At 40.0% G+C, this 27,807-nt stretch overlaps 1 protein-coding gene across 2 annotated transcripts in view; it reads left to right on the forward strand.

Annotated features, from left to right (window-relative positions):
* RET (ret proto-oncogene) overlaps positions 1-24,987 on the forward strand; it is a 111,882-nt gene extending 86,895 nt beyond the window's left edge. For both annotated transcript variants that reach the window (XM_063307704.1, XM_063307705.1), the window contains 8 exons: positions 4,728-4,835; positions 6,592-6,806; positions 6,899-7,021; positions 9,649-9,719; positions 15,300-15,437; positions 16,948-17,047; positions 21,777-21,924; positions 23,801-24,987. In XM_063307704.1, the coding sequence (XP_063163774.1) occupies positions 4,728-4,835; positions 6,592-6,806; positions 6,899-7,021; positions 9,649-9,719; positions 15,300-15,437; positions 16,948-17,047; positions 21,777-21,924; positions 23,801-23,952 (1,055 nt within the window). In that variant the 3' untranslated portion in view covers positions 23,953-24,987. The remainder of the gene's footprint in view (positions 1-4,727; positions 4,836-6,591; positions 6,807-6,898; positions 7,022-9,648; positions 9,720-15,299; positions 15,438-16,947; positions 17,048-21,776; positions 21,925-23,800) is intronic.
* The last annotated feature ends 2,820 nt before the right edge of the window (positions 24,988-27,807 follow it).

The raw sequence follows: 27,807 nt of genomic DNA on the forward strand, positions 1-27,807 counted from the left end.
CTGATGTCCTGGGCTGAAGAGAGGAAGCATATGAATTAAACAATACCAATCCCAGTTGTAAGGATTGAGGTGGGCAAAACAAAATCCCGAGGTCCCAAATCAGAAATAGCCATTACATAAACCTACAACAACTGCTTGGCTTCAAGGCCATCAGGTGCCACAGTAACCATCAGTTAATTTGGAAGGGGAAGAGGAAGAAGCCTAGAACTGAAACTCTTGAATTCTCCAACTCTTGCATTTAAAGCTCTTATCTACCTAACATTCTGGATGTCTTTGTACTGCCATGGGCAGTCAACTGTTTTGCATGTGGCTTTGTTCTCATCTGCAATACTGTAAAAATTCTAATCTAGCCGAGCTGCTTCTATGAGTCTTTAGCCAAGTCAAGCTGAAGAGTTGAGCTAGAGTGTCAGGAAATTTGTGGTTTAGGACTAGGCCAGATTGAGAAGCCTCCAATCAGGCATGATGGAACTGGAATATGTCTGAGGGAGAAGAAAGAAATGCATGAAGGGGTGTGTGCACAGCTGGAAAACAGACAGCGCGGTACTGGATATTCAAGAAAATTGGTACTCAGACTGAGAGGGGAAGAAGACAAAGTAATTGAGGCAAAACCACATGCACATTATATATAGAACTTGGTTCTGCTGAAACTCAGATTTCTTCAGAATGGTCAACATACAATAGCTGTCAAAAGTAAAGGACTTTTGAAAGTTTCTTTTTACTGTCTGGCTGGCACAGTTACTTAAATATCCATCATTGCTCCTCAAATAGACTGTAGTTTGTGGAGTCCTCGGCGCTCTCTGAGCTTGGCTGTTTGCTTGCAGACATTTCCTTACCCAACCAGGTAACATCATCAGTGCTGGTGAGTGTGGGGTTTGCTCCCTGTTCATATACAGTCGCTTGCCCTGCCGGTGTTGGTGAGGTGTGGTTTTCTCCTGGGTAGTTCCTTGATTAGGGTATTGTTTTCTGTTTGCTTGATTGTCTGTCTGGTGTTATCTGGGTGTTGGTTGCTGGAGAGGATGTGTTCTGGTCTTTTTGTTTCCTTCTTAGCTTTTTTATTGTCTCTTTTGAATGGTGTATAAATATGGTTTATTTCTATGTGTCTAGGTTGTGGTTTGTTGGGCTGTAGAAATAGGTTTCTTACTGTGGTAATGCTAGCACACAAACTATGGGCTTCACTAGAAGACATTTTGAGTTTGTCAGAAAGTTTAGTTGGGTCAATAAAACCATTTTTGTTTGCCTCATTCAGATCTCTCTGGGACCTTTGGGAATAATCTTCAACTCTATCCAAAGCATTTCTGTTATATCTTGCAACCTATATGAAGGGTTAGAATGAAAATAGTTGTCATACTTGGGACTGAAATATTGACCTCCTCCAAAAATGTAAATATTCTCTGAAGCTAACATCCCAGCAATAAGGAGAAACATCTTTAAAAACTTGCTCCAGTCTGAACAAATACTGTCTACTCTCTTTGGTTGAGTATCAGAGTATTGAAACCATTTTCAGACAAAAAACATTTGCAGCTTGGCATTTTGACAGCATATTCTTCAACCATCAACTTTACATCAGAAATAATTGTCCTGAAATTATCTTTTTGTTCTTTCATCTTTTGCAGTTTACCTTTTAGTTAACAATGAAGCAAGTTTCTGCCGAATTATAAGTCAGTTTCTGCCAGGAATTTAGATTTGAAAATATGTCACTGAAAAGATTCAGATAGGACACAAAACCAAAGTGTATCAGATTTGGAAAGAAATCAAAGTGTTTCAGATTTGGAATGCCAAAAGGTTCAAAATTTGTTTCATCATTATCCATGAATGAATCAGATCTTTGGAAGTGGTGGTTTAAGCAGCCAAACCAGTGTAAACTGCATACCCAACAAATGTCTTGTTTGGGTTATTTTTGTTTGTAGTTAACGATGAAGAAAAACACATGGAATGAGAAAGGAAAGCCCTTCTCCTTTAAGTAATATGGGTTCAGCAAGGCACAGATAGGGAGGGGTGAAATCTTTTTAGGAGAAGAGAAAGCTCCCCAGCATTCTAAGCTGTTTGTACCAGGTAAAAAGTTGCTATTTCAAACATCTTGAGGGTTCACTGCATGACTTACTGAATGCTGTGATGAAGTAATAATTCGCTAGGTGTGCCTTAAGCACATCTCTGCCATCAGTGGAAGACAGAAGTTTAGGACATCTACTTCTCAGTAGCACCTAGCCATCCTTGATTGATGTTTAAAAAAAAAAATGAAGGGAAGATCTCAGAGCTTTGGATTAGACTGAGAAGTCAGAAAAAGGCCCAAGAAGATGACAATGATGAATTGAATTGTTGCCAAAATAAATGCACCGATGTAACAATGTAGTTAAGCAGGAGTTGAGCTTGATTTTTCAGTATCTCCTTCCAGGTTCTGTCCCTCCCCTCCCCCCTTTATGGAGGTTACATTTTAACAACAGATAGTCCTTTGGATTTATGAATCTTCTCATGAAGTTACTGAAAGAGATGTGCTTTCATTTGAATCCACTGATGATCCTGTGAGGACCTTACATTTTTATTCCTACTTGACAGGCCACCTCAACTACTCTTTCAAGCAAGGTTCTCAAAATCTTGAAACACCACATACACTTAAGAGCAGTAAGAGAATGATGAATATCCATTCTTACGCTTTTCTTTGCAGTGTGCTATAGGGGCTGAAACATTAGACGTTGTGTCAACCCAGTGACTGAAAAAGGGTGTCAGTTGAGGCATCTAATGGGCCTTTTAGTCTAAAAAGTCTCAGTCAACCTCATAACAAGATTTGATTTCCCCAGTTTATTGTCTCTCCTTTTTTACATTAATCTGTTTCATACTTCGATGAAATAAAGTACAAGTATATTTTTATGTGAATTCCAGCTAATTAACAGGAACGTAGTATGAAATTAAAGTCTAGCAGATATGTTTGTCTGATCCCAGTTCTTGGGCTTAAACATGTTTGATTTCTTTCCAAATCAAAGTTGTGCTTTGATTTGTTTCCAATTCTTCCCAAGTTGTGCTTTCTAAACTCCCTCATGTTACTTCTCTGTGCCCATTCTTTCTTTCCTTAACCTCTAATAAATAACAATCACCAGTGCAGCTTTGCCGGAGAAGGTTAAATGGATGTGTCACCTTCCACCCAAATGCATCTGTACTCTCCCCCTTGTAATCGTTGTGACTTGGTCATTTTTTTCCCCTCCTTCATTGGCATTTGGGTAACACCTAAAGGTTGTGTAATGCTCAGGAATTGTTTACCTCTACACCTACCAGGGATGATTGACCTTGTTGCTGAATTAACAGTCTGTAAGCTTGACATGGCTCATACCATATGGTTCAAAATGAGGACAGGAAGCTATAATCAAAATGACTAGATACAATGCAGGACAATGCTCCGGTTCCTTTAAGAGCTTTGTAGAAGATGGAATTTCAGAAGACAGGTAGATCATTAGTAAAGATGGGCTTTCTGTATCATCTACCTTGGGAGAATAAAAAATGACGGTACTTTTTCCATAGCTGAGATTCTGATTCTGATCTACTTCTATTAAATTTATAGGCTGCCCAACCGGGAGGCTCTGCTCACTCATGAGCTTGTGACCTCCCACTGGACTACTGCAATGTGCTCTACATGGGGCTGCCCTTGAAGAGCACTTGGAAGCTTCAGCTGATACAGAATGCAGCTGCGCTGGTTGTAAATGATGTTGGCTACTTGGCACATGTAACACCACTGCTTCAGGGGCTGCATTGGTTGCCATTGTGCTTCCATGTGCAATTCAAGGTGCAGGTTGTCACCTTTAAAGCCCTTCATGGCTTGGGACTTGGTTACCTGAGGGGCCATCTTCTCCCAGTTGTTTCTGCCCAATCCAGTCTGGCAGGATGGGCATGCTCCGGGTCCCATCAGCCAAGGAATGTCAGCTGGTGGGGACCAAGAGACATGCCTTTTCTGCCATGGCGCCTGCCCTCTGGAATGTCCTGCCTCCTGAAATTAGGATGGCCGCGACCCTGCTGGCCTTTTGGAGAAGACCTGGCTATATGCCCAGGCCTGGGGCCCTGGGTGTGTGAAGGGCCCCGTTTCCTGGTTACGTTGACACTGATGGATTATAATATCTCTTTGTCATGAGTACTGATGGCGAGCTGGAAGGGGCCTCTGTCCAGGGTTAGGGATGCGTAGTACTGAGGAATTAAGTAGCCATTCAAAGAGACACAGATCAGACCCGCCTTAACCTTGGGGGTTTATCTGTCTGGGTTTTTCCCACACTTCTTCAGTTTGTTAGGATTCTGTTTTATGTAGCAGTAATAAACACTAGAGACCTACTCCTCGTCTCAGCGTGGTTCCTGACTATTAGGACACTCTTCTTGCTATTTATATATAATTTCTTTTTGTATTGTGTTTTAACTGTTCTAACTGTTTTTATGATTGTTCGCAGCCCAGAGTCACTGGTTTGAGATGGGCAGCTATAAAAATTGAATAAATAAATAATAAACAAACAAACCAATAAACCCCAGCAACTCTGGTTTACAAATTATCTTGGAAGTTCAATGTAAGTTTGGAAGTTTAATGTAAAAAGAAATAGATAGCAAGACTTGAACTATGTTTTGCAGTCATCTCATGAAAAGGAGAGTCATTTCTCTACTATCTACCTAATACCCTAATGTATAATTGGTAAATTATGCCTCTAGGCATCGTACAGGTGCCTTAACAGGTTCTTCTCTCTTCCTGCTCTGTTCTGCAGAAAATGCTTCCGCAAGTGAGCTCAGGGATTTGCATTCTGAGTTCAACCTTTTGAAACAGGTGAACCATCCTCACGTCATCAGGCTCTACGGTGCTTGTAGCCAGGATGGTAAGTGCTGAGCATTTGACTCCTAGAGTAAAAGAATGAGCAAGAGAGAATGAGTGATCCTAAGAGTCGGAGTGGAAGAACAAGGGAAGGACCACAGGGGTGCGTGTCCATGGAAAAAGGTGGAAGGAAGTTGGGGGACATGCTCCAGCCTATTGAAAAAGAAGCAAGGGTCCTGGGCAGTTCTGCTCCTTTTATGTAACCTTATTAAAAATTTAAGATGGAAGATAAAATCTAACAAGAACTAATATTTAGAATAAAAAAGGAAGAGAGAGGAAAGAAATAAGAGTAGGACAGAAACAAATGTGCAGAAAACAAAAGGGAGAAAAGAAATATAAAGAAATGACTTCTGATTTTCTTTTACAGCAATGATTAGTATACCTGTCAATGAACCTCTTACTCTGTGGTTACAACACTGTTTACATTTTTTTCTCTAATCTTTTTTTTTTCCTTATCAAAACCATATATCGCAATTTCATTTTTTTTTAAGTTTCATGCAAAAAGTCAATAAAGGGTTTTATTGCCTTTATTGGAGTTTTGCGCTTTTTAGAATCCTGGCTGGACAGAACATTCAGAGTTTAAAAACTGCCATACGCCTGTTAACTGTAGGTACAAAAAGCATGGTCTTATTTATTTGAACCATTTAAATAGTGATTGCTATGGCCAGCAGTGGCCTGAGATTCTCCATTTCTAAGGCAAGTGCACTCTTAAGCAATTGTCATATTATTGCTAATCTTGCCTTGTGGCAATCTCTGCTGATGGGTGCTGTGATGTGTTTCATAGAATCCGCCGGTGATCTGGAACTCCATAGTTTGGAACAGCAAACTATGATTTGGAAGATGTGCAGACAAACATGGAGCAGCTGTTGGGAATGCCTTAAAGCAGCCTTTCCCAACCTTTTGACCCTGGAGGAACCCTTGAAATATTTTTCAGGCCTGGGGGAACCCCTGCACATTCAGGCTCAAAGATAGGCCAGAAGTTACAAAATCATTATATTCGTTTCATGGATAGGCCTGTCTAGATGCATTAACAGTGTTCTTAAACTAGAAATAAAGAATGAAACTTAGCTCTTTAAGGTGAAGTTTCCTGAATTAGAAATATTTTTTTAAATAAACTGTGATCTCCCAGGGAATCCTTAGTGACCTCTCATGGAGCCCTAGGGTGCCACGGAACCCTGGCGGAGAAACCTGCCTTAAAGTAACTACTTCTATTCCCGTGCAGCTGCCTTCCAAGCTGATAGGCAATCCTGGAAAAAGACACATTTCATTTAAGATGAACCTGAGAGGTGAACATCTTAAATGAAGAGCGGTGGTGAAGAGCTTGGAAACATGTATCCCATATTGGTGGACCCAAATACTGAGCTGTATTTCCAAAAAGTCAAGGGATAGCTTTTATTGTGCATAAGCTCCTCATGTGATGAGATTTCCAGCAGATGAAATGATGCACAAGAGCTTCTAAGAATGATTTTATCTGATTCTTATGAGTTTATGATGGAGGCAGCATGCATGCGCTGTGGAATAAATAATAACGTATCATTTATTTAGGCTGAATTCCCAAAGTCTCTCACTTCAGTCTCCCCCGATTCAGTTGGCACACCTCTGAATAGTGATGGGTGTGAGACTGAATTGATCTTCCCTTTGTGCAGACCTTTTAAAAAGAAAAATCAAGGACCTTGCCATTTTCTGCCAGGTGCATCTGTCTGTTGAAACAGGCTGAATTCAACTTTTCTTCTGCATTTCCCCCCTTCGTTTTGCCTCAGGGCCTTTATACTTAATAGTGGAGTATGCTAAATATGGCTCCTTGCGGAGTTTTCTAAGGGAAAGCCGGAAGGTGGGACCCAGCTACGTGGGAAGTGATACAAACAGAAATTCTAGCTACCTGGACAACCCAGATGAACGTGCCCTGACGATGGGTGACCTAATCTCATTTGCGTGGCAGATCTCTCGTGGCATGCAGTACCTTGCTGAAATGAAGGTATGGGGTTCCCCTTCACGACCACCTGATTTCCATGGTCTTCTCAGTGGTGGGCACATCTGTTAATTTCTTGTTTTTATATTTTTCCTAAGCTCGTGCATCGCGATTTAGCAGCCAGGAATGTCTTAGTAGCAGAAGGGCGAAAAATGAAGATTTCTGATTTTGGATTGTCACGGGATGTTTATGAAGAGGACTCTTACATCAAGAGAAGCAAGGTGAGGCACGTGGTTACTCATTTCCACACGGATCTGTTCATTAGGAGGATCTGTAAAAAGCTGCTAGCAAGTATTAGGACTCAGAACATTGAAGTACGGAGGGGCATAATCAGCGTCTACAAATAGTTTTATAAAATGGACAGAATAGGAAGATGTGGTTCACCATTTTTATCTCCCTGGTTCCACAAGACATTGCTGAAGTGGTATCTTCTTATTTCTGCCTATCGTTATTGCTGAAGCAGGGACATTCATTTGGGTTTGAATAAAGCCCTATAATGTTTCACCGTTGTGATATGGGAAAGATAAGGGGTGAGGGAAAGCTGTTATTAGCCAATCCTCTGTACAACTGGGTGGGGATTGAATTGCTGTCCTTTTGTGACCCCAAGTGCTAAATCTGTTGTCTTATTTTTCTTTTGGCATTTTCTAAACCCAACAAATCCTGCAAAAACCATAAATACATAAATTTTTCCTCTGCAGTTATAGGCCAAAAATTACAAAATTTTTATTTGTTTCCTGTGTAGGCCTGTATATATGCATTAACAGTATTCTTAAACTAAAAATAAAAAATGAAACTTACCTCTTTAATGTGAAGTTGCCCAAATTTGATTTTTTTTAAAAAAAATCGTGAGTTCCCAGGGAATCCCTAGTGACCTCTCACTGAACCCTAGGGTGCCAGAGAACCCTGGTTGAGAAACCCTGATATATATGAATGAACTGGTTTGAGATAACCAGTGAAGAAGCCAGATTTGTTGATGACACCAAATTATTCAGGGTAATAAAAAGCTTGTCCAGGACATCAAAAGGGTTTAGAGAACCAACTGAGCTTCAAAATGGCAAATACAATTCAATATAAGTAAGTACACCTGGATACATACTGTATTAGAATTTCTAAAAAAAAATCCTGATTTCAGATATATACTTCTTGGCCTGAGCTGGCAGTCTGACCAGAAAAGAGTGTGGAATGGATAATCCATGGAAAAGTCAATATAGTACTGTATATCACTGCTGCTAAAATAAAACAAAACAACAAAGCAAATCCCATGCTAACACTCATTAGGAAAAGAACTGACAAGTAACTTTATGCAAAATCTCTTCTGACTTCACTTGCCTTATTGTGTACAGCTCTAACCACTGCACCACAAAAAGGATATTGTAGATCTGGAAAAGCTGGAAAAAAGTGGCTAGAACTGTTCCCCTATGAGGGAAGATTATAGCATTAGGGATTTTTTTTAAGCTGGGAAAAAAAAAGGAGACACGCTGGAAGTATGGAAAGTAATGTAGTATGAGAAAATAATATATATATATATATGAATCCACCCTTATAACACTAAGAATTTTAGGTTATCCATCAAAACTAAATCCAGGGAGATTCAGAGCCAATACAAATAAGTACTTTATAGAATGCATAATTAAATTATGGGATTTTCTGCCATCAGATGCAATTACGACCACTTGTTTGAATGGTTTTTGAAAGAGGATCAGACTGTTCATGGAGGCGTCTGTATCCAGTATCAGCGTGGGAAACACGAGGTGCTTCAAAATACTGTTCGCCCAGTGAAGCAGTATTAAAAAAGGCGAGAGTCAGTCGTCTCCTTGAAGGTGTGGTGGGACTCTTTCTGATGCTGAATGCTGCAGTTCTTCTCAGGGTTCCTTTTGTAGAAAATTATAATTGCCAAATAATAATCTCTCCACACCCACGTTGCCAGAGGAAGAACAATTTTTATGACATTTTCTCCACACCCACTCCATGACCTCACCATGTAACTGCCAGCCGTTATCTGACAGCTGTGAAACACCCCTCTGTCTTTAAATCAGTTCTAGTTTGCCTTTACCATGAATTACAGAAACCAAAACTGGTTTCAAGATGTACAAAAAAATAGTTCTGTCCGTAGCAGTATTGTAGTCAGCAGGACCTGGAGAATGTACTTCATCCGTTGGGTTGGGTTTCCTTCATTGAGTGACTGTCTTTTCACCCCAATCAGTGCACAATTCCCTCTCAGTCTTGCAGGATGTCATCAAAAAAGATGAAATGTAAAGCACAAAGAACAGTAACATTCATGATCATTTCATTGCTATATACTAAATTCAATTATTGTGAAGTATTGCATTGTAAATTATTCCGGTATAGAATCTCAGTTTACTTTTAAACCGAGCACATTTCTGGCGTTCGTGGTCATACCAAAAGGGATTCTGCTGAAATCTAAAGAAAAAAGCAAAAAAAAGGAATTGCATTCATGATGGATTTTCTTCACTCCACATGTCTGTGTCTCACAGTCTGAGGGTCTTAAGGCTCATTTTTCTATCATTTTCACGGCCAGTCCCTCACCATGTTTCAACAGCAGTTGAATTTAAAAAAGAAAAGAAAAGAACATATTAAAAATGTTTCTGCCAATTCTCTTAACTAGCATAACCATGATAATTCTGCATTTTGTAACGTTTGGATCTTCTCTGGGCCAAGTTAATATAACTGGAAGGTCCATCACCTAAAAGTGAAAGAACTTTTCCCTGAGAACAAGCAACGAGAGGAATTGAAGAAGATGGATAAAAAAGAGCTGTTCGCGAGTTGTGGCTTTAGAAGTAAGATTTGGATGTGATTGCAAGAAGTAATATTCTTTTTCTTACAACAGGGTCGAATACCTGTAAAATGGATGGCAATAGAGTCTCTCTTTGATCACATCTACACAACCCAGAGTGATGTGTAAGTTGATTTATGTTATCATAAATCAGTACAGTAAAATACAAATCACAGATCTGTACCTTTAAATCCAAGCAGTGTCTCTGTGGTTCATAGTGTTTGTACAGGAGACTTCTGTTCCACATGGGTGTCCATGGGGGAAAAGGGGCAAGTCGCGTCATGCATGCCATGGCATCATTTCATAAATGGCTCAAAATATGTACTCTGTGTCAGTCATATCATTATGTGAACATTTGCAGATGATTAATATTTGCACCATGATGTGAATTATGCAAATGACATAATTCATGTTATTTGTGTTATGGTGTCATGCATGTATGATGTCATAATGGTGTCTACTGGAAACCTGTGTTGTTCCATATTTGTCTTATAGAAAATGGCTGCACTGAAAGGACACTTCTTTTAGGTAAAACTTAAACAAGCCAGTCTATCTCCTGACCTTTCCAGGAAGAGAATCATTCTGGTTCAGTCTAGCTTCTCCTAATAGGCTTTCCTCAGCCAAAATATCCATGGATCCAACTTGTCCTTTTCCTGCCTAATGATTACTGTTCCATGCCACATGTGTGAAGCAGCCAGTGTCTGTAAGCCATGAAAGGAAGATCTCATTCCAGAGTCTCAGCACCTTATCTCCTGTACTGCTAGAACTTTAGTCTTCCAACAAACCAGATCTTTTAAGCTATATATAATAAATGGTGCCTTCCCTACAGAGTCCATTAATTTCACAGGGCATTGCAATACAGCAAACTCTATAAAACTCTTGGATCCAAGTTCAGTTTGAGTAACTTGATTCTTTGATCAGCAATATACAGTGGCTAAAAATCCTGTCCACTAAATTGTCAATAGAGAGCCAGTTTGGTGTAGTGGTTAAGGCATCAGGCTAGAAGCCAGGAGACTGGGAGTTCTAGTCCTGCCTTGGGCACAAAGCCAGCTGGGTGACCTTGGGCCAGCCCTTCTCTCTCAGCCCTAGGAAGGAGGCAATGGCAAACCACTTCTGAAAAACCTTGCCAAGAAAACTGCAGGGACTAGTCCAGGCAGTCTCCAAGAATGGCACACAATTAAACAGTTTTTTTTTTTTAAAGGCAATATTAGAAAGACAATATGCCAATATTTTTAGCAGATTAAAAAAATACACAGCTCTTAACAATTTTTTTGTGAAAACCACCTTCCTTTCATAATTTGACAAGTACATATCTCTGATGTAGGCTTTTGAAATGCAAATTCCCCTAACATAAGCTTTTAGAAAAGCATAATTGCCATTATTTACATGCAGTTCACTTCTGTTCAGACATTGACTTGTATTTGTACAGTGAAAAAATTCTAGGAGATGTGGAAAGCCACAATGATTTACAGAAGAACTTTTTTGAGTTGCCACTCAAAATCTCTTGCTGAAGATTTCATCACCAGCCTCGCTTTATCAGCCTTTGCTTCTGATTCTTTTTGCCTTTGTTAGGAATGGAATTCTCCAGTGTTAATAATGAAAGTATGATAAGAGAAAAAATATTATTCTCTGCTGTCACAATATGATCCCTAGAATTTTGCCCTATAGCAACACCACCCATTAACCCTGTAGGCCACTCACCATTAGTCTGTTCTGATTTTTTTCAACTGATAGCCACACCTAAACCAGCTCCTTCAGCTGCTCAGACTTTGCATACAAATATCCTGGCCTTTTTCAGACTGCAAAAAATGGAGGTTTGGGGAAAGATGTGTTTTCATCTTAGAATAACTCTGTGTTGTTGTTGTTGCTGTTTTTAAAAAGCCCTGCTCCTTACCACATTCACTCATTTGTGCAGCTATCATGGGAAAAATTCCTTTCCATGGCAACTGTGCAGTTGTTCTTTCAGAGGTTAAGTTTATCCCTTTTTCTTTGCTGGCTAGAACCCCTGAACCATGAGGTTTCTCTTTCCCCCTACAACTTCTCTGAGAGCCCATAACACATTTGCTAGACGATCCCATGTGCTTCTGGAGCCCATTTTGAGTCACTAATGGGGCTGCAGTGAAGTTAAGGGAATTTTGCAAATAGAAAAACAGTGTTGGATTCTACTTCAAGTGCTAAAGAAAACAGACTTTTGGTTGTTTGGTATCAAAATACATCATCAGAGTAAGGAGGATTCTCAGACCTCAAACTAAAGAAAAATGAAGGGTGGCCGGGCCAGCAGAGAATACTTCTGCTCATATTTCAGTAAGCAGGGGATGAAGAAACCACAGAACGCTGGGAAGCAGCCAAGTTTAACTGTAACAACAAAAAAGAAGAAAAAAGATTTGTCCCAAGGTGATGACAGAAAGTTCACAAATTTAGTCAAAGTGAGTTACTTAATAAGCATTTATTTGGAGACATATCTCCATCAAACGTTAGCAAGTCCATGTCTCTGCACATCTAGCCTTAAACAATGGATTAGCAGGAATATGGTAATAAGTAAAAAGTAGTTTTTTAGAATAGCTGTCCTTTAGCACCAAATACTTCTACCTACCAGTCCCCTGCAGTTTTAAAAAATCTGTTTGTGGGCTTCTGTAGAATCTGACTCACTGAGGAAGATTGTCTCTGTACAAAGAATAGTCTCCTTTATGATCTGCAATTATGAAGTTTTTAAGCTGCACTAGATAGACCTTTAGTTTGATCCAGCAAAACAAGGCCGCTCCTGTGTCAGGGTTGTCTGACAAAAATAATAGGGTTGCTGCAAATAAGTCTAAGGTGGACATGGAGCATTGGTAGAACCAAGCTTCTCTCTAGGTGTCTTTGTCTTATCTTGATAGTGAGGTTTCTAGACAGAGGTGAAGTGCTACTTCTGGCATGACATGAGACCCATTATAATCAAATAGCTACCACAATCAGAGGCTTGCAATTGAGCCAAATCTTGATAGTATCTTCATAGTTTATCTGGAGGGGGAGAGTTGGTTTCCAGGCTGTTGTTTTCTCCAAAATGGACATTTTTCTTTTTCTTAGATGGCTTAGGAAAAAAGGAAACAGTTCCAGCTGGTCATTTGCTAATTAACTCCTATCACTTCACTTGGAAAACTGTGTGTGCAGGAAAAGTTGTAAGGAAAGGAAAAGAGGGCATGAATGGAATATTAATGACTATATATGACTTATCTTTAGAATGATACATACACTGAAGCTGATAATCTTTCCCACCTGTTCAGTTTTGCCAATATAAGCAAAAGAGATACTGTCGAAAAGCTGGAAGAGACAGGAAGATCCTATAATTGACTGTTGTACACCACCCAGAGTTGCTTCCCATGAGATGGGCGGCTATATACATTTGACAAATAAATAAATAAAATAATTGCTCTTGAGAAGTTTCCAACTTTCCCCAAGGACCAAAATTCAAAGTGTCTAATATCTCCAACAGTAACACAGAAACCTATTATATTAGTTTAGGGAGCTATCAATATTGTAGGGGATGTTCTCCTCTTGCGCCAGTCACCACCTATCTGCATGTCTAGTAATCCTGGCAGAAACTCCCATTTTTAACAGTCTTGGAAGAAAGGTCAAGACTCAATGTGTCATTCAGAGATAAGAACTGGCTTTGACCCACCACTGGGCTATAACTGACATTTATTGCTACAGTTTCCTTTATATCCAATATACCTGGAAACATTTCTCAGTGTTTTTATAATTGACAGGCAAATAATAATAATCTCTCATACCCCCAAGATTTTATTTCCCCCAACATTTTAGTTGGTACAGAATTGACTTGCTTTAAGTGCTGTGTATTGCAAGCTTGAAAATGTTCCTTTAAGGTTGAAAAAGTTCCTTTAAGCTTCTATACTCCTGAGCTTATAACACTGCACAACTAGCAAAAAAACCCCAAAACAAAACTGTTTACAAATTTGTTGTCAAGGCTAATGAATTGCTTTGTAACTATATTACATTACCCCTCCCTTACAGAATTCTGTTTTCAGGAGCCATAAGCTGTAACTACAGTACATGAAGTGACAGAAGGCCAAATTTAGTTGGAATGTTCTGTGCAAACTCAGAGAGACATACAATATTGCACTATGGTTACTGTACTTTCTAAATTTTAGAAAAAATGCACATATGCTTTATAAATAAGCCTTACATGATCAGCCACTGGATCCATTCATTTCAGTGGAATATGTAGGAAATATTGCTCACAGGTTGGGCGTTCAAGATATAGCTAGGAAAGTGCAAAAAATGCTTAAGGTTACAGGTAGTCCTCAACTCACCACAATTGGGACTGGAACTTCCGTTGCTAAGCTAGGTGGTTGTTAAGTGAGTCACACCTGGTTTTACGACCTTTTTTGCCACAGTCACTAAGTGAATCACCACAGTCGTTAAGTGAACCACATGGTCATTAAGTGAATCCGGCTTCCCCCATTGACTTTGCTCGTTGGAAGCTGGCCGGGAAGTTTGCAAATAGCAATCGCATGACCCCGGGATGCTGCAACCATTGTAAATATATGCTGGTTGCCAAGATTTTGATCACGTGACTGCAGGAATGCTGTGGCGGTCATAAGCGTGAGGACTGGCTGTAAGTCACTTTTTCAGTGCTGTTGTAACTTCGAATGGTCACTAAATGAATGGTCATAAGTCAAGGGCTGCCTGTAATAATTCAGGTAGGTAAAAAGGATAATTCAAACCAAGAGCCAGCTTGCCTGTTCAAGTAATAAGAGGTAAAGGGTTGAACTATAATTAGGACACTAAAATTCAATCATTAATCTGGGTAAATCACTCTCTCTCAGCTCAACGTGGTTCAGAATGTTGTAAAAGGAGAGGGGAAAGGGAAAGTATAAATAGTGCAAATATACAGTGCTTGTAGTTGAAAAGGGAGGTCTTAGGAGATAAAATCCAAATTACTGTTTGCCATAATCACAGCATGCAATCATTGCGTGAAGGTTGCATTAACTAGAATAAATGGCATGAAGAGAGAACAGATGGGCTTCAAAAGCATTTGAAAGTCTTCGAATCCAGCTATCAAGGAAGCTGCAAGCATGTTTTCCCTGTGCTAATCGTAAAAAGTCTTCAGAATGAGTATATGACTCAGTCAAGCAAGCAACTTAACTTGCAAATCCACATCTGTTTTTTGCACCCTAGTTTTTTACTTAATGTAATTTCTTGGCATCTTTGAAAATAGTGAAATGCTGTCCAAAAGGAACAAAAAGTTTCCAAGTGTATTCAGAAAGATTCCAGTGAGTAAAATACAGTTTGTAAATACAACACCTGAATTCAGTCTCATGAGGAGCAGCTTCAATCTCCTACAGATCATGTCCATTGATTACGGTGGGACAACCAGCCCATAATTTCTCTGTAAGTGATGATGAGATTTAGTTTGAGAGCCAAAATACAATTTTAAACAAAACAAAACATTTTACTTATATTTGATTCTGGCGCAGTTCATCAGAATTGCAAAAAAAGCTCTCATTTTGCACCATGAAGTTTGCTGCAGCCTGTCTTCTGCAACTTGATATTTGATTGTAAGAACGAAAGTTTGGAAAGCTGGCAAGAAAAATAGAGTTTCTCTTCAAATGTGTTTGCCTGCAATTCTTTTGTGGTATTGTGTAAGGTTTATTCATCTGCATAGCTAACTGTGCTTCCAATGTTTTTTTTTATTTTCCCCTTAGATGGTCATTTGGAGTGCTGTTATGGGAGATTGTCACCCTTGGAGGTAACCCATATCCAGGAATTGCTCCTGAGAGACTATTTAACCTCTTAAAAACAGGTTATAGAATGGAAAAGCCAGAAAACTGCAGTGAGGAAATGTAAGTAACCTCAGATAGCCAATGTTGCTAATCAGAAGGATTATATCCAGCCCATGAAGGATTATAATCAGCTACTTTCTCTTAGATTTATGCAGGTTGGATGAACATGATCATCCATAAGGGGCCAAGGGAGGGCAAGTGATCTCCCATGCATCATGACATCATCTGCAAATGGCACAGATCATGTAATTTGTGGCATTTGTGTGATGATGTCATGACATGACTGATAGCTTCTACTGGCTGTCTTTGTGGACAAGCAATAATGCAGGGGACTAGCAGTATATGTGCCTGAGCTGTCTAGGAGCAATTATTTTCCTTACTGTTGAGTGGAAACTCAAAGGGGGGCAGCCTTTAAAGTTTTAAACATTGGGTGGGGGTGAGGTACATTGTCCCACAGGAAGGACACTTAACTGGTTCATCTAATTCAGTTTCCCAATCTTGGCAACTTCTAGATGTGAACTTTAACTCTTCCCCAGCCAATGTGGCCATGGTTGAGGATTCTAAGAGTTCAGATCCACAGATCTGCACGTTCTCATAGTTGGGAATCACTGGTCTAGCCCATGGAGTCTTAACTGAGACCTTTCCCCATAATTACATTACTCAGTCCCCTCATCAGTGAGAACCAGGGCTTGCTGTTGCTTCCATTGGAAGATCTGCCATATCTGGGCTGCAAAACTCAGAGAAACACTAGGTGGCAGCAAAGGGATGCAGAAATGTCTTGCCTTTGCTGCCATCTAATGGCCAACCAGGATTTTGCAGCACAGATGTGTTGGCCCTCTCTCAGGGAAAATATGCTTTGGATCTCCCTTGGGCTTCTCTTGAAGGCCGCCAGCAGGCACCGACTTCTTTTGCTTTCTCCAAATGAAGGAGAGAACTCTTTATCTGATCTGAGAAAAGAATGGCTAGGGGGGAGGAAGTTCTTCTTTGTGGGGGGGGGAATGTACTTTCATTGTTTTACATTCTTCACACCTTTTAAGACTTCAGCCAGCGGAAAGGTTGGGTATGAACTGATTGAATGAATAAATTTAAGAAATTTATCATCCCTATCATCAGTCTTCAGAATGTCCATGTGTCTGGGGAGGAATGAATCTGACTTGTCCTAAAGCTTTTTTTAGGCTCTAAGAAGGTCATAAAATGCATCAGGAAAATTGAAAAGGATATAGGACAGAGACTTGTGACGTCTTCTATCATAGGGTGCCACATTCCAGGAGATTCCTGTGCCACCTTCACAACAAAACAGTAAAGTTGGATCTGGGTATTTCTCCTTCTCTAACAATAGGATGGCCATGAACATTGTGTCTTTGTGTCTTGGTCTTTGATTCTCTTGACCCAGTTGCCAATGCTAAAACCTGGGCCAACATACGCATAGGAAAATCTCTGCATCTAATGTTCAACTTGAAGGCCGTGGGCTGGTGCCAGGGCTCATTCATGCCCATTATTGGAAACTTTTGCCTGAAGAGGAAGACCAAGTCTCTGACTAATTCACAAAGTTTTGCTTGTTTTCTTGAAGGTACAATTTGATGCTTCGCTGCTGGAAACAGGAACCAGATAAGAGGCCAACATTTGCTGAGATCAGTAAAGAGTTAGAAAAAATGATGGTCAAGAGCAGGGTAAGAACCTTATAAAATTCATTAGAGCTAACTAGGTATGTGCAGGGGTCATCAGTAAATCTCTTTTTAAGAGCTGTTATCCCTTTCTTGCCACATTTGAAGAGAACTTGTTCACGGAGAGGTTTAAAGAAAGGATATTTGAAAGACAGGAGGGAAGAAAAGCCTTGCTAATCACATGAGATCAGATGTGCTGGGGTTATGTAGATTAAGAAAACATTTGAGGTGAGATATAATTGCACACTGCAAAATGCTTTTGTGTGTGTGTGTGTGTGTGTGAGGGGGCCTGATTATAGTAATCAAATAGCATGGTTTAAAGAAAGCAGTGTAACTATAAACACAACTTCATGGAACATAAAGGCCATTTCACATAAGGTATGGGCTCTCTGGGCATCTTCTGGAAGTATGAAATGTGAGTTCAGCCAACGGGTGTTTGGAAATGCATGCATCGTGCATTAGAAAGCATCCCCTTCAGGGGCAAAGCCAGGTTCTCTGCTGTGAAAGCCCATTCAACTCATTAATATAGGGAGCAGAAATCCATCTCCTGCTTAGGAAATGCATAAGTAGAAATAAATCAGTAGGTGTCTAAAGAGCACATGAGTAGCTTTTGTAAAGAGGATCTCTTTTAATAGCATAATGCACAGCCTAAAGTTTAGAATGTCTCCAGACACCTCTTTTAAGCACTATGGTGCTTTTTTGAAGAGGCACACTCGCATTTGCATATTGTTTTGGAAATTGTGGTATTATCTTGAAACGCTGTTTTCTCCTGGCTGCTGCTAGTCACAATTAGCTCCAGGATGGGTTTGGATCAGTGATAGCGCTAGAAAAACAAAGCTGATTGGAGGCAGACGTTCCTGCTAGGGCAAAAGGATTGCAAGCCCCAGAGAGTCAGTATTTTCGTAAGGAGAAAGGAGACCTTACTTTTTTCCTGAAACCTGCTCTGTTCCTTCCTAACAGAAGATGCAGGAGAGCTGAGGATTGTGTTTGTATGTGAGAGACGTACACCTTAGTTGTTCCTTGAATTGCATCAAGAAGGAAATATAAACATATTGTCCCAAAATATTTTCTATTATTTATTTAATGTATTTATTTTATTTATTTATCAAATTTGTCACCGCCCATCTCCTCTCACTAGAGGGACTCTGGGCAGTTTACAACAAAATACTCAATAAAACAATAAATATATACAATCCCTTATAAAATTACCTATCATTAATAATAGAAATAGAAATAAAGTCCAGATGGCTGAGTCGTATTCAGTCTTTATGTGGGAGGGGTACTTCAAGGCACTAGCCAACCCCAGGAATGACTCTTCCCTTCCCTGCCCCAGGTCAGGTGGCAGAGCCAGGTCTTCAAGTTTCTCCAAAAGGCCAGGAGCGATGGGGCTAGCCTCTCCTCCGGGAGCAAGATGTTCCAAAGGGCAGGGGCCACTGCAGAGATGGCCTGCTTCCGGGCCCTATTAACATTTGAGGATGTCTCAGTTACTCACTTACCAAAATATCTATTCAAAATAGCAAAATACCTGTTTCTTATTCTTATTCATATACGTTATGCAAGCTTCTAAGTACAGAGTGGTAAAATCTAGGGGCAGAGTACTCCAGTTGACAAAAGATGGCTTAATTCTTGCAGAGAGCCATGGAGATGACCTTGGAAAAGGAATGTGGCAGCAGCAAAACATGAATTAAGTCTGGGAAGGGAAGAAGGTGTTAGGAAAGAAATTTAAAGTGACTCCATCTTGACTATCTTTGGTATATGAGGGAGGGAAGGGAAAATGCTAACAGACTTGTAAGATTCTGTTACTGTAGTGCTGATAATTGCAGTATTTCTTGCGGAATCTGTTTCCTGACCTGGCCTGTCTCAAAAGGAGGACATTTGGATAAACTGAAATTGCAACAATAAATACTTTTCATTGCTTACTGGGTAAAATGTGGTTCTATTTATATTGATCACCAGAAGGCAGTGTGTGACTGTTTCTGTCCTCTGTTGAGACTCATCAGACATAAGTAGCCAGCTTTTTCTAGCCAGATTCAAATCCTCTACCAGGAATTTGAACCCCATAGAAATTTATGCACATCTGAGGAGTCCCAGTATAGAACAAAGACACTCACATACTGTCTTCTGGTGGTTCATATAAACAAAAACACAATACAGGTAGTCCTTACTTAATGACCATTCATTTAGTGATGGTTCAGACTTACGACAGTGTTGGAAAAACCAACTTACAACCAGTGCTCACACTTATAACTGTTGCAGTGTCCCCGCGGTCATGGGATCATGATTTGGGCACATGGCAACCGGTTCGAATTTATGACCATTGCAGCATCCCATGGTCACATGATCGCCATTTCCGACCTTCCCTGCCAGCTTTGGCAAGCAAAATCAATGGGGAACCATGTGATTTGCTTAACCACCACTGCAAAAAAGGTTGTAAAATCGGGTTGGATTTGCTTAATGACCACTTTGCTTAGCAACTGAAATTCCAGTCTCAATTGTGGTTGTTAAGTGAAGACTACCTGTACAAGATAGATACTAGGTAAAAACAGAAAAATTTACACCCACACATGGACACCAAGCAGGGGTTGTGAAAGTCATGTAAAACTTTATATAAGAAGCCATGACATAATATAACACCTGTATCTTTCTGCTCTGCTAGCTTAAGGGAAAGTGGACTTTATTTACCCATTTTGATAAATAAGGTAAATACGATGAACCCGCAAGTAATTTTGTTAAAGACTGCAAAGTATCTTGGTCAATCATGGTAATTTAGTTTTCTTGGAAGAATTTTGTGATTTTAGGCCCTCAGTTTCCTCTAAAACTTGTTCTTTGTGCCTGTGGCTTTTCTGCTTTGGACTATTTTGGCCTGGCCCAGGACCTTCATAAAGATTTATTGATTATGATTGGATCACACCAAAAATCTAGGCAGGGCCGGGCACCTTCAGGAAGCTGTAAGGTGGCCAAGAAGGGAATAATTAGGAAAAAACAGTATGTCCCCTCGGTAAAATGCCCACCGTGAAACTTAGTCTAAGAAATAGCTATTAGCAGAGCTGGATGCAAACTTCCGCAGTAGGAAATGCTCCCGTGCAGACGTTTAGTCAGCTCCATTCTATGTCCACATCCTAGTCAGTTTTCAGTGCTGAAGGTTTATTTTTCCCCTGAAGTGCTATTTGTTGGTTTGTCCTTCTGCAAATCTTGGGACTTCCCTTTCTGACTCAGGCACACAAGCCTATAGCATGGAAACAAGCAAAGCCGGTACCGAAATCTTCAAACCTCCAGGCACCCCTCTCCATGTCTTCTTCCCCATTCTTTTTCCATTCTGAACCAGGAAACAACTCACACCATAGATGATATGATTGCCTTTTTATATCTCTGGAGAGACTAAAAGGACAGCTCCTTTCCCAAGCACTCTGCAGGCTAAGTTTTTAACAGATCCTGAGCATTCCATAGGCACTCAGTAAGCTCACATCTCAGGGCTGTTTTAGGGAAGTTTCCTTTAGGGAAAACCCTCCCTGAGATGTTTTCCAAGCAGAGAAGTTATTTGATGTATTTTTTTCTCTTTCAGTTTGATGCAAAATAAGTTGCTTTTGAAATACCTTTTAAAGAAAGTTTGGAGGAATCCTTATAGATGGAGTGGGAGCTTCTTGCACTTTTTATCTTATTTTAAATTTATTATTAAATTTATAGACCGTCGATCTCACTACAAAGGTGACTCTGGGCGGCTTTGCACTTGCTTTGTTACAAGATGCCCAAGGGGTATGTGTGAATGCTCTGTCTTTCATCATACAGTGTTGTCTGCAGCCTCCTTGAATGCCCATATTCCACTGGGCTTTCTCAGATTGGGAAGTGGGAAGCCAGGGAGGATTCAGAATAAAGACAAGATGGATAGCATAAAAGAAAACCAGCAGTATCACCCATCACCACCTCCTATAAGAAAACAAGTCCTGAAACAGAGTCAACCTAAACTTAAAAGAAGTTCTCAAAAACCTTGAGGATAAAATATAAAAAGGAGAAGCTCTGTCCTGGGAAGGAAACTTGAGAAATTGCAGGGCCTATTTTGCAATAGGCTTGGTGCAATTCTGCTGATCTTGGGGTTCCTCACACTTGCAGATGGCTTTCTCCTTTGTATGAGCAGTTAAAGTCTTGATTTGCTATTTTAATACAGTGCAATTGTATTATAAGTTCACCTCGTATCTCACAGTAAGTTTTTGTCAACATTATGCTGAGCTGTGATATGATCATATGATACCCATCTGATCTGTACCAGTGCCTATTAGTGAAGCATCAAATGAAAGTAATGCACGTTACTTGCTTGGGGAAGATTTTTTTCCAAATCCAGCAGTACCAGATGCACATGGATTCAGTGCTTTTGAAAGATTTCCATAATTTCAGACAAAGGATTGTCCAGAGAAGCTTCTGTAGCATATTGATGACCCCTTGTTCTGAAAGAGATATAACGCTGGGTGAGGAAGCTAGGGATTTCTAAGGGAGTTTCTGGCCAGACTCATCATGTTGGCAAGGAACACCTCTTAAGAAGAGGAGAACTTCAGCAGATATCTAAGGAGGCATGATCAGACTGATTCCAAACAAATATGTCTCCAGAGCTGCTGTTTTTCCAGAAGATAGAAGATTCTGATTCTATCCACACTGACTTTTGGTTCTTTGGAATGATAAACTTAAGTTGAAATGAGACCCAAAGGACCATTTCCTTAACCCTCTTTCTCTTTTATTGGCTTAGGACTATTTAGATCTTGCAGCTTCCACTCCTTCGGACTCACTGCTTTACGATGACGGACTCTCAGAAGAAGAGACGCCCCTCGTGGATTGTAATAATGCTCCCCTCCCTCGAACCCTCCCTTCCACATGGATTGAAAACAAACTCTATGGTAGAATTTCACATGCATTTACTAGATTCTAGCAACACACAACCCCCAGCTGATTTTCTTCTGCACTGTCCTCACACTCTCTGTAATGCCCTTTAAAGTATTATTTGTTGGAATGAAACCAATCAAAATTTGCTTGCCAAGTCTTTTACCCCCCTCCCCTTTTTCATTTGTCACTGTCAAGCTCCGCAGTAGGCTGTTACTTTAGCCGTCTTTTACAGCTGTGTTAAACAAAAAATTAAAGGATGTGAAAACGTGCAACCTATCGCTATATATCTATATCTGGATATAGATATACAGTCTAGTAAAGGAAAGACAAAATCCTAGAATCAGGGAAGAATTCTCAGGGGAAGTTTAAAAAAAAGCTAGCAATTATCCAATTAAAATTATCCTTTTGTGTATGTCTGGGGTTGGAAGCATTTAAATCCCATCTTTCGAGGTGGTCTCTCTCATTTTCAGCATCACTGTTTTTACTGCTTCAGGGTTTGGTTTGTTCTCTTGCTGTTTAGAATCCACTCTTGTTTTGATTTGGATGGATTCCAGAATCTGAAATGTTGCCTGTATATTTTGTTTCTGTACAGCCATGCCTGTTTACTGAGTAACTGAGTTTCAGATGGGGCTGGGGGAAAGCTGTAAGAGTCAGCAGAGGCTGTAGGAAAGTCAGGGCTGCTGCACAGCTGTTTGGATAGAGAATTGTTGAGGATCACATGAAAGCAACCTTTGCTGTTTTCACATGCTTTTGATTTTCCATGAAATTGTCAGCATCTAAGCCATGTTTTGAATGTGGTCGCAAGTCTCTTAGAAGGAATGTGCTTTAATATTGTGGTGGTGAGATGGACAGTAAAGATGGTTCTTGCCAAAACTCCTACATTTTGGTCTCATAATTAAATCTTGCACATGCCATCAACACTGACTTTAATTCAAGCCATGCCTTTTTAGTTGTCACATCGAGGTCCTGACTTGGTGCTTAATCTCAGAGCCCCAGTTCTTAAATTCCTAGTCAGACACTTAAATATACCAAGTTAATCCTACTTTGAAATCCAGGATTATTTTTTTGAGGGGGGGGGGAATCATGACTCTTTCAACAGTCATGATTAGATTCCCTATGAGATACTTGAATTAGCATTTTATTTGCAAGGGTCTTAGACTTGATGGGATCAAGGATTTGTCCTGGATACTATTATTATTATTTACATTTAGAGGCCGCCTAACCCCAAAACAACAAACAACTCTGGGCACCTGACAGTTAAATATATATATATATATATATATATATATATGAAGACAAAGATCAAATTAAGCCATTCAGGAGAAGCCAGAGTCAGTTTTTGTATATATCACTGGCTTATAGAATATGTTCCAGGGTCTCTTGTATATCACTGGCCTTAGAGAATATGTTCCAGGGTCTCAGACACATTTGTATACATTCATGTGTGTGCATGTATATATACACACACGGACATATCTACTTCCTTCCATCAATAGGATGATAAATGTCTTTGACTGAAACATGCATGCGAAGACTTCCAACTTTTTCAATTTGAGACTGAGATTTATTGCTGTTTATGTCACAGGAATCCCCACTGCAATAACCACTGTGTTTTTGCATTCCCCTAAAAACACAACATTCTGAGATTTTTTTAAAAAAAAACTCAGGAGCAAATGTGTTAGCAGGCTGCTTAAGAAGAACATATTTTCGTGGGTTTTAGGTTTGTGTCCCAGTGCCTTGGAAACACGTTTGATTTTCTTTGGGGGTGGGGGTGGCATATTTTGTCATTTGGCTTGCAATTTGTAAAGGGAGTTTTGCCAAGGGCCTTACTGTCTGCACATGAAGTTTTGGTTCTTCAGTGCAGAAAAAATTATCTGTTTTCATTTTTAGGCATGTCATACCCGAACTGGCCTGAGGAGAGCCCCGTTCCACTCACAAGAAGCGACGGGCCTAAGTCTGTGTTTTCAAGATATGCAAATGATAGTGTTTATGCTAACTGGATGGTTTCACCCTCAGCGACAAAATTTATGGACAGAGTTTGATAGTTAACAATTTCTTGGTGGAAGGTAACGGATGCAGGAGGGAAGCAGTGTCCAAAGGTTGACTGTCCCCTCAGCTCATTCTTTGAATAGCAACAACTGGTTGAAGCAAACAGGAATTCCAAGAATGGGAAAACTTCCCCCTTACCTTTTAGTAGTTCCTAAAATGTTTCCTCCCCATTTCCCTCTCTTTTATGATGAATACTGTAACAGACTTCGTCCTGCTTTAAAGTCATAAAAAACTGAGGGGGTTCCAGAAGGGGTTTTAAAAAAAGTTAAGATGGTGGTCGTGATGGTATAATCATGGTGGCCATCTTGACTCCCCCTGCCCTCCTTGGCAGATGTTCCTAACTATTCTAGGCTTTTGCCTAAAGATTTCTCCAAGGAATCCATTTAGATTTGATGCAGCCACTGGACGTCTTGCGTAAGTGTTCCAAATAATGTCTCATTCCTGGAACTGTCATGTATGGGGTGGTGAGAGAAATCCTGTTGTTTCACTAGCAACTTCTATTCCTGTGGTCATTGCTGAGAAAAGGCAAATTAATCAAAGCAAGAAGCACAAAGTGGGAACCATTTGTTTTCCAAAAATGCCTGAGCTTGATCTAGCATTAAATATTAGCATTTTATTGGCAGTAGGAAATCAGTTAAAAGGAGTTTGGAACCAAGAGTGTTAATGGACCAAAGGCAGTGTTAGGATTCAGCATTGAAAGGTTTGGAAACCTGTAGAAATACACTGTCCTGTGGTCATGGGAAAATAGGTGTTCTTTTTTTTAAAAAAAGAAAAAAAAATCAGGGTTAAATTGTTCTTACCTTTAGCACAATAGAAAACTTTGAATATCATAGAAAATAGAATAGAGAGTTGATTTCATAGTGCCCACCTGCTTTAACTTATTTTCCTTCACATTCCTTCCATTATTATCTTAACATGGGCTCCAGATGATTTGAAATAAACTGACACAAAGGGAACCAGTTTAGCCCTGCTCCATAGATTTTACTCTTTTCATCAAAAACTTTATTTCTGCCACCCATTGTACAACTGGATACAGTACTGATTCCCTGTTAACCATGGCTAATGAACTCAAATGCATGATTCGTCTCTGCAGTCTTTCCCTTCCCTGTACCAAATTTCTGCCTTCCACTTTAATTCCACTTGAATGGTCATGGTCCCCACGGTTAGTTAGTATTAACAAGGGTTATTCATATTTCACTGTTGGAAGACCTGAAGGACCAGAACAGATCCTCTTGCAGACAATCTAACTGTGTGGTCGCTAAGAACTGACATTGACTTGATGGCACATCATCAACATCTTAATCTTTGGATTCCATATTCCAAGCCATGGTAAACCAGAAACCTTGGTTACATTAACCACAATTAATGTTGGCACTGACAAACTGTTCAGTTGTGATGAAGATACATGGTTTGAGAAGGGAAAGTGTGCACTCCCAGCAAGATCCCAGTTTGTGAAGCAAAGTTAACAGAAAATTAGTGTTGAATCTGCATTAGACCCAATAGAATATTTAATTTATATTATTCCTGATTTTGTGTGAAATGTGTGCGTACACACTTTTTGCTTCATATCTAATAATTACTCTCTTTGTATTTGTTATTTTTTTTTCTCAGTCGGTGTAGAAAACATGTCTAAGGTTGTTGTCTTTTTCCAAAGAGTAAAGCTAAAACCAGATGTGATGTTTTAATTTTGGCATAGTGTTTTGGAAGTAAGCTGACTTTTACAAAGCTTTATTGAAATGTGTAACAGACATTGCATTACATGATTGTATTTTTCATCATTTCACAATTTCTAAAGAATGCTGGAATGTTAACCCAACATTTTTATCCTTTTTGGATACTCTTGCATAATCAAAATATACCAAAGCATTGCTCCTGTCTCTTAAGTTTCAGCTGAATAATTTTGTGTGTCTCCTTTACACGTCCCAATTATTTCAGAAATCATGAGTCAGATTGCCAAAAACAATCATGCAAGAGGTCTGAACACCTCCTTAGGATAAAGTGGTTTCAAAATAAGCCAGTTCTCAGATGAAGGAGCAGGAGGACATTTCTCTTCTGTAAACTAACTACTATATTATGCATTTCTGTTTACAAAGAAAAAAATGTATCTGCCTGCACAGATGTGAAGCAGCCGTCAGTATCCTGTAACAAGCAGTCATCTCAAATAATAAAAAAATGTAAACGTCAGAGCCTTAATAATTCATTGTGGTTGAGCAGAACTCTTTGTAGTGACTTCAGTGCAGTGACAAAGTGATTTAGCTACGATTGTCCAGTCCGGACCAAAGGAAGAAATTGCACAGTAGGCAAAAAAGGCCAGCTAGGTCAGCAGAATCTGATAGAAACCATTTGGATCCAGCTTGATCACAGCTCTGAACAACTTTCATCATAAGTGGCAGTTCTGTATGGTGCATGAAATTATGCTCTGGAGGGCAGCAATCACACCTTGCATGTGTAATGGTTGCCTATTCTAAAACACCATCAGACTCATGAGTAGGAATTCAAAGATATCTGATTTATTAAAGAATAGTATGCAGGATCACAGAGAAAGTTGAGAATGATGAAAGCGTGCCAAATTCAAACTAAAAACCCTCGGTGCAAATGAAATCCCTCCCCCTGTAGAATCTTCTCAAGTTCACAATCCCAGGTGCTCCTCACGGTTTCTGATGGTCTGTGGGAAAAGTCCTTGAGCAGAGAAGATAGCCCAAACACATTCCATTGTACTGATTTCACATACCGAGCTTGGTACAAGGTCTCACAGCAGCTCCCTCCCAAACAGAAACGCATGTCAGCGCCATGGCATGTGAAGCATTACGATGTATACACTACATTGAATCAGTGAACATGACATACTGCCCCCCCAAAACGAAGAATACATTAAGCAGCAGGCTTCAAAGGATAAGCAAGGTGGAAACGGTTAAGTAAATCAGGAGCATTAACATGGTGGGCAGACACCCATTCAGGATGAGGAAAGTGTTTCCATCGGACCAGATACTGCAGGGTGCCTCGAAGCTTGCGAGAATCAACGATGTCCTTGACTTCAAAGTGTTGTTGGCCGTCAATCATAATTGGAGCAGGAGGAGGAGGTTGAGGGTACCAACGCGGTGAGTGGTGCACAGGCTTAGGCTAGCTGCAATGGAAAACAGGGTGCAAGCGTTTCAAATTGTGAGGCAGTTCCAATTTAACAGTAACTGGATTGACAAGATGAACAACAGGAAAAGGACCAATGAATTTGCGAGCAAGTTTTTTAGAGGGTTGAGGTGATTTGATAAATTTAGTAGATAGATACACCTGATCCCCAACTTTGAAGTGTTGTAAAGAACAATGCTTATCAGCTTGAGACTTGTAAGCAGCCTGGGCATCAGCCAAAGCTTGTTGAATTACTGGCCAGGAATCAGACAATTTAACAGTCCAGTCAGACACAGAACATATTTGGGAAGGGGGCTGTGGTAGTTCAGGGATGGGAACAAAGTGACCAGGAACCACACAAAAAGCGGTTTGTCTGGTACTTTGATGCACAGCATTGTTGTAAGCAACTTCAGCAAAAGGTAACAACTCCACCCAATCATCCTGATGGTAGTTAATGTATGCTCTAAGAAACTGTTCAAGAGTGGCATTTAAAATCTCAGTAGAACCGTCAGTCTGTGGATGGGATGATGTGGACAGTGCTTGTTTAGTGCCAATCAATTTTAAAAAATTTCCAAAATTGGGAAGTAAACTGTGTGCCGCGGTCAGAAATTAAATGGGGGGGCTACTGTGGAGGCGGTAGATGTGGAGAAATAGGTGCGCTAATTGTGGGGCTGACGGGATGCATGCACATGGAATGAAATGAGCTTGTTTAGAGAAAAAATCCT

Source organism: Candoia aspera, chromosome 6 (assembly GCF_035149785.1).
Source record: "Candoia aspera isolate rCanAsp1 chromosome 6, rCanAsp1.hap2, whole genome shotgun sequence".
In the NCBI taxonomy this organism is placed as follows: Eukaryota; Metazoa; Chordata; class Lepidosauria; order Squamata; family Boidae; genus Candoia; species Candoia aspera.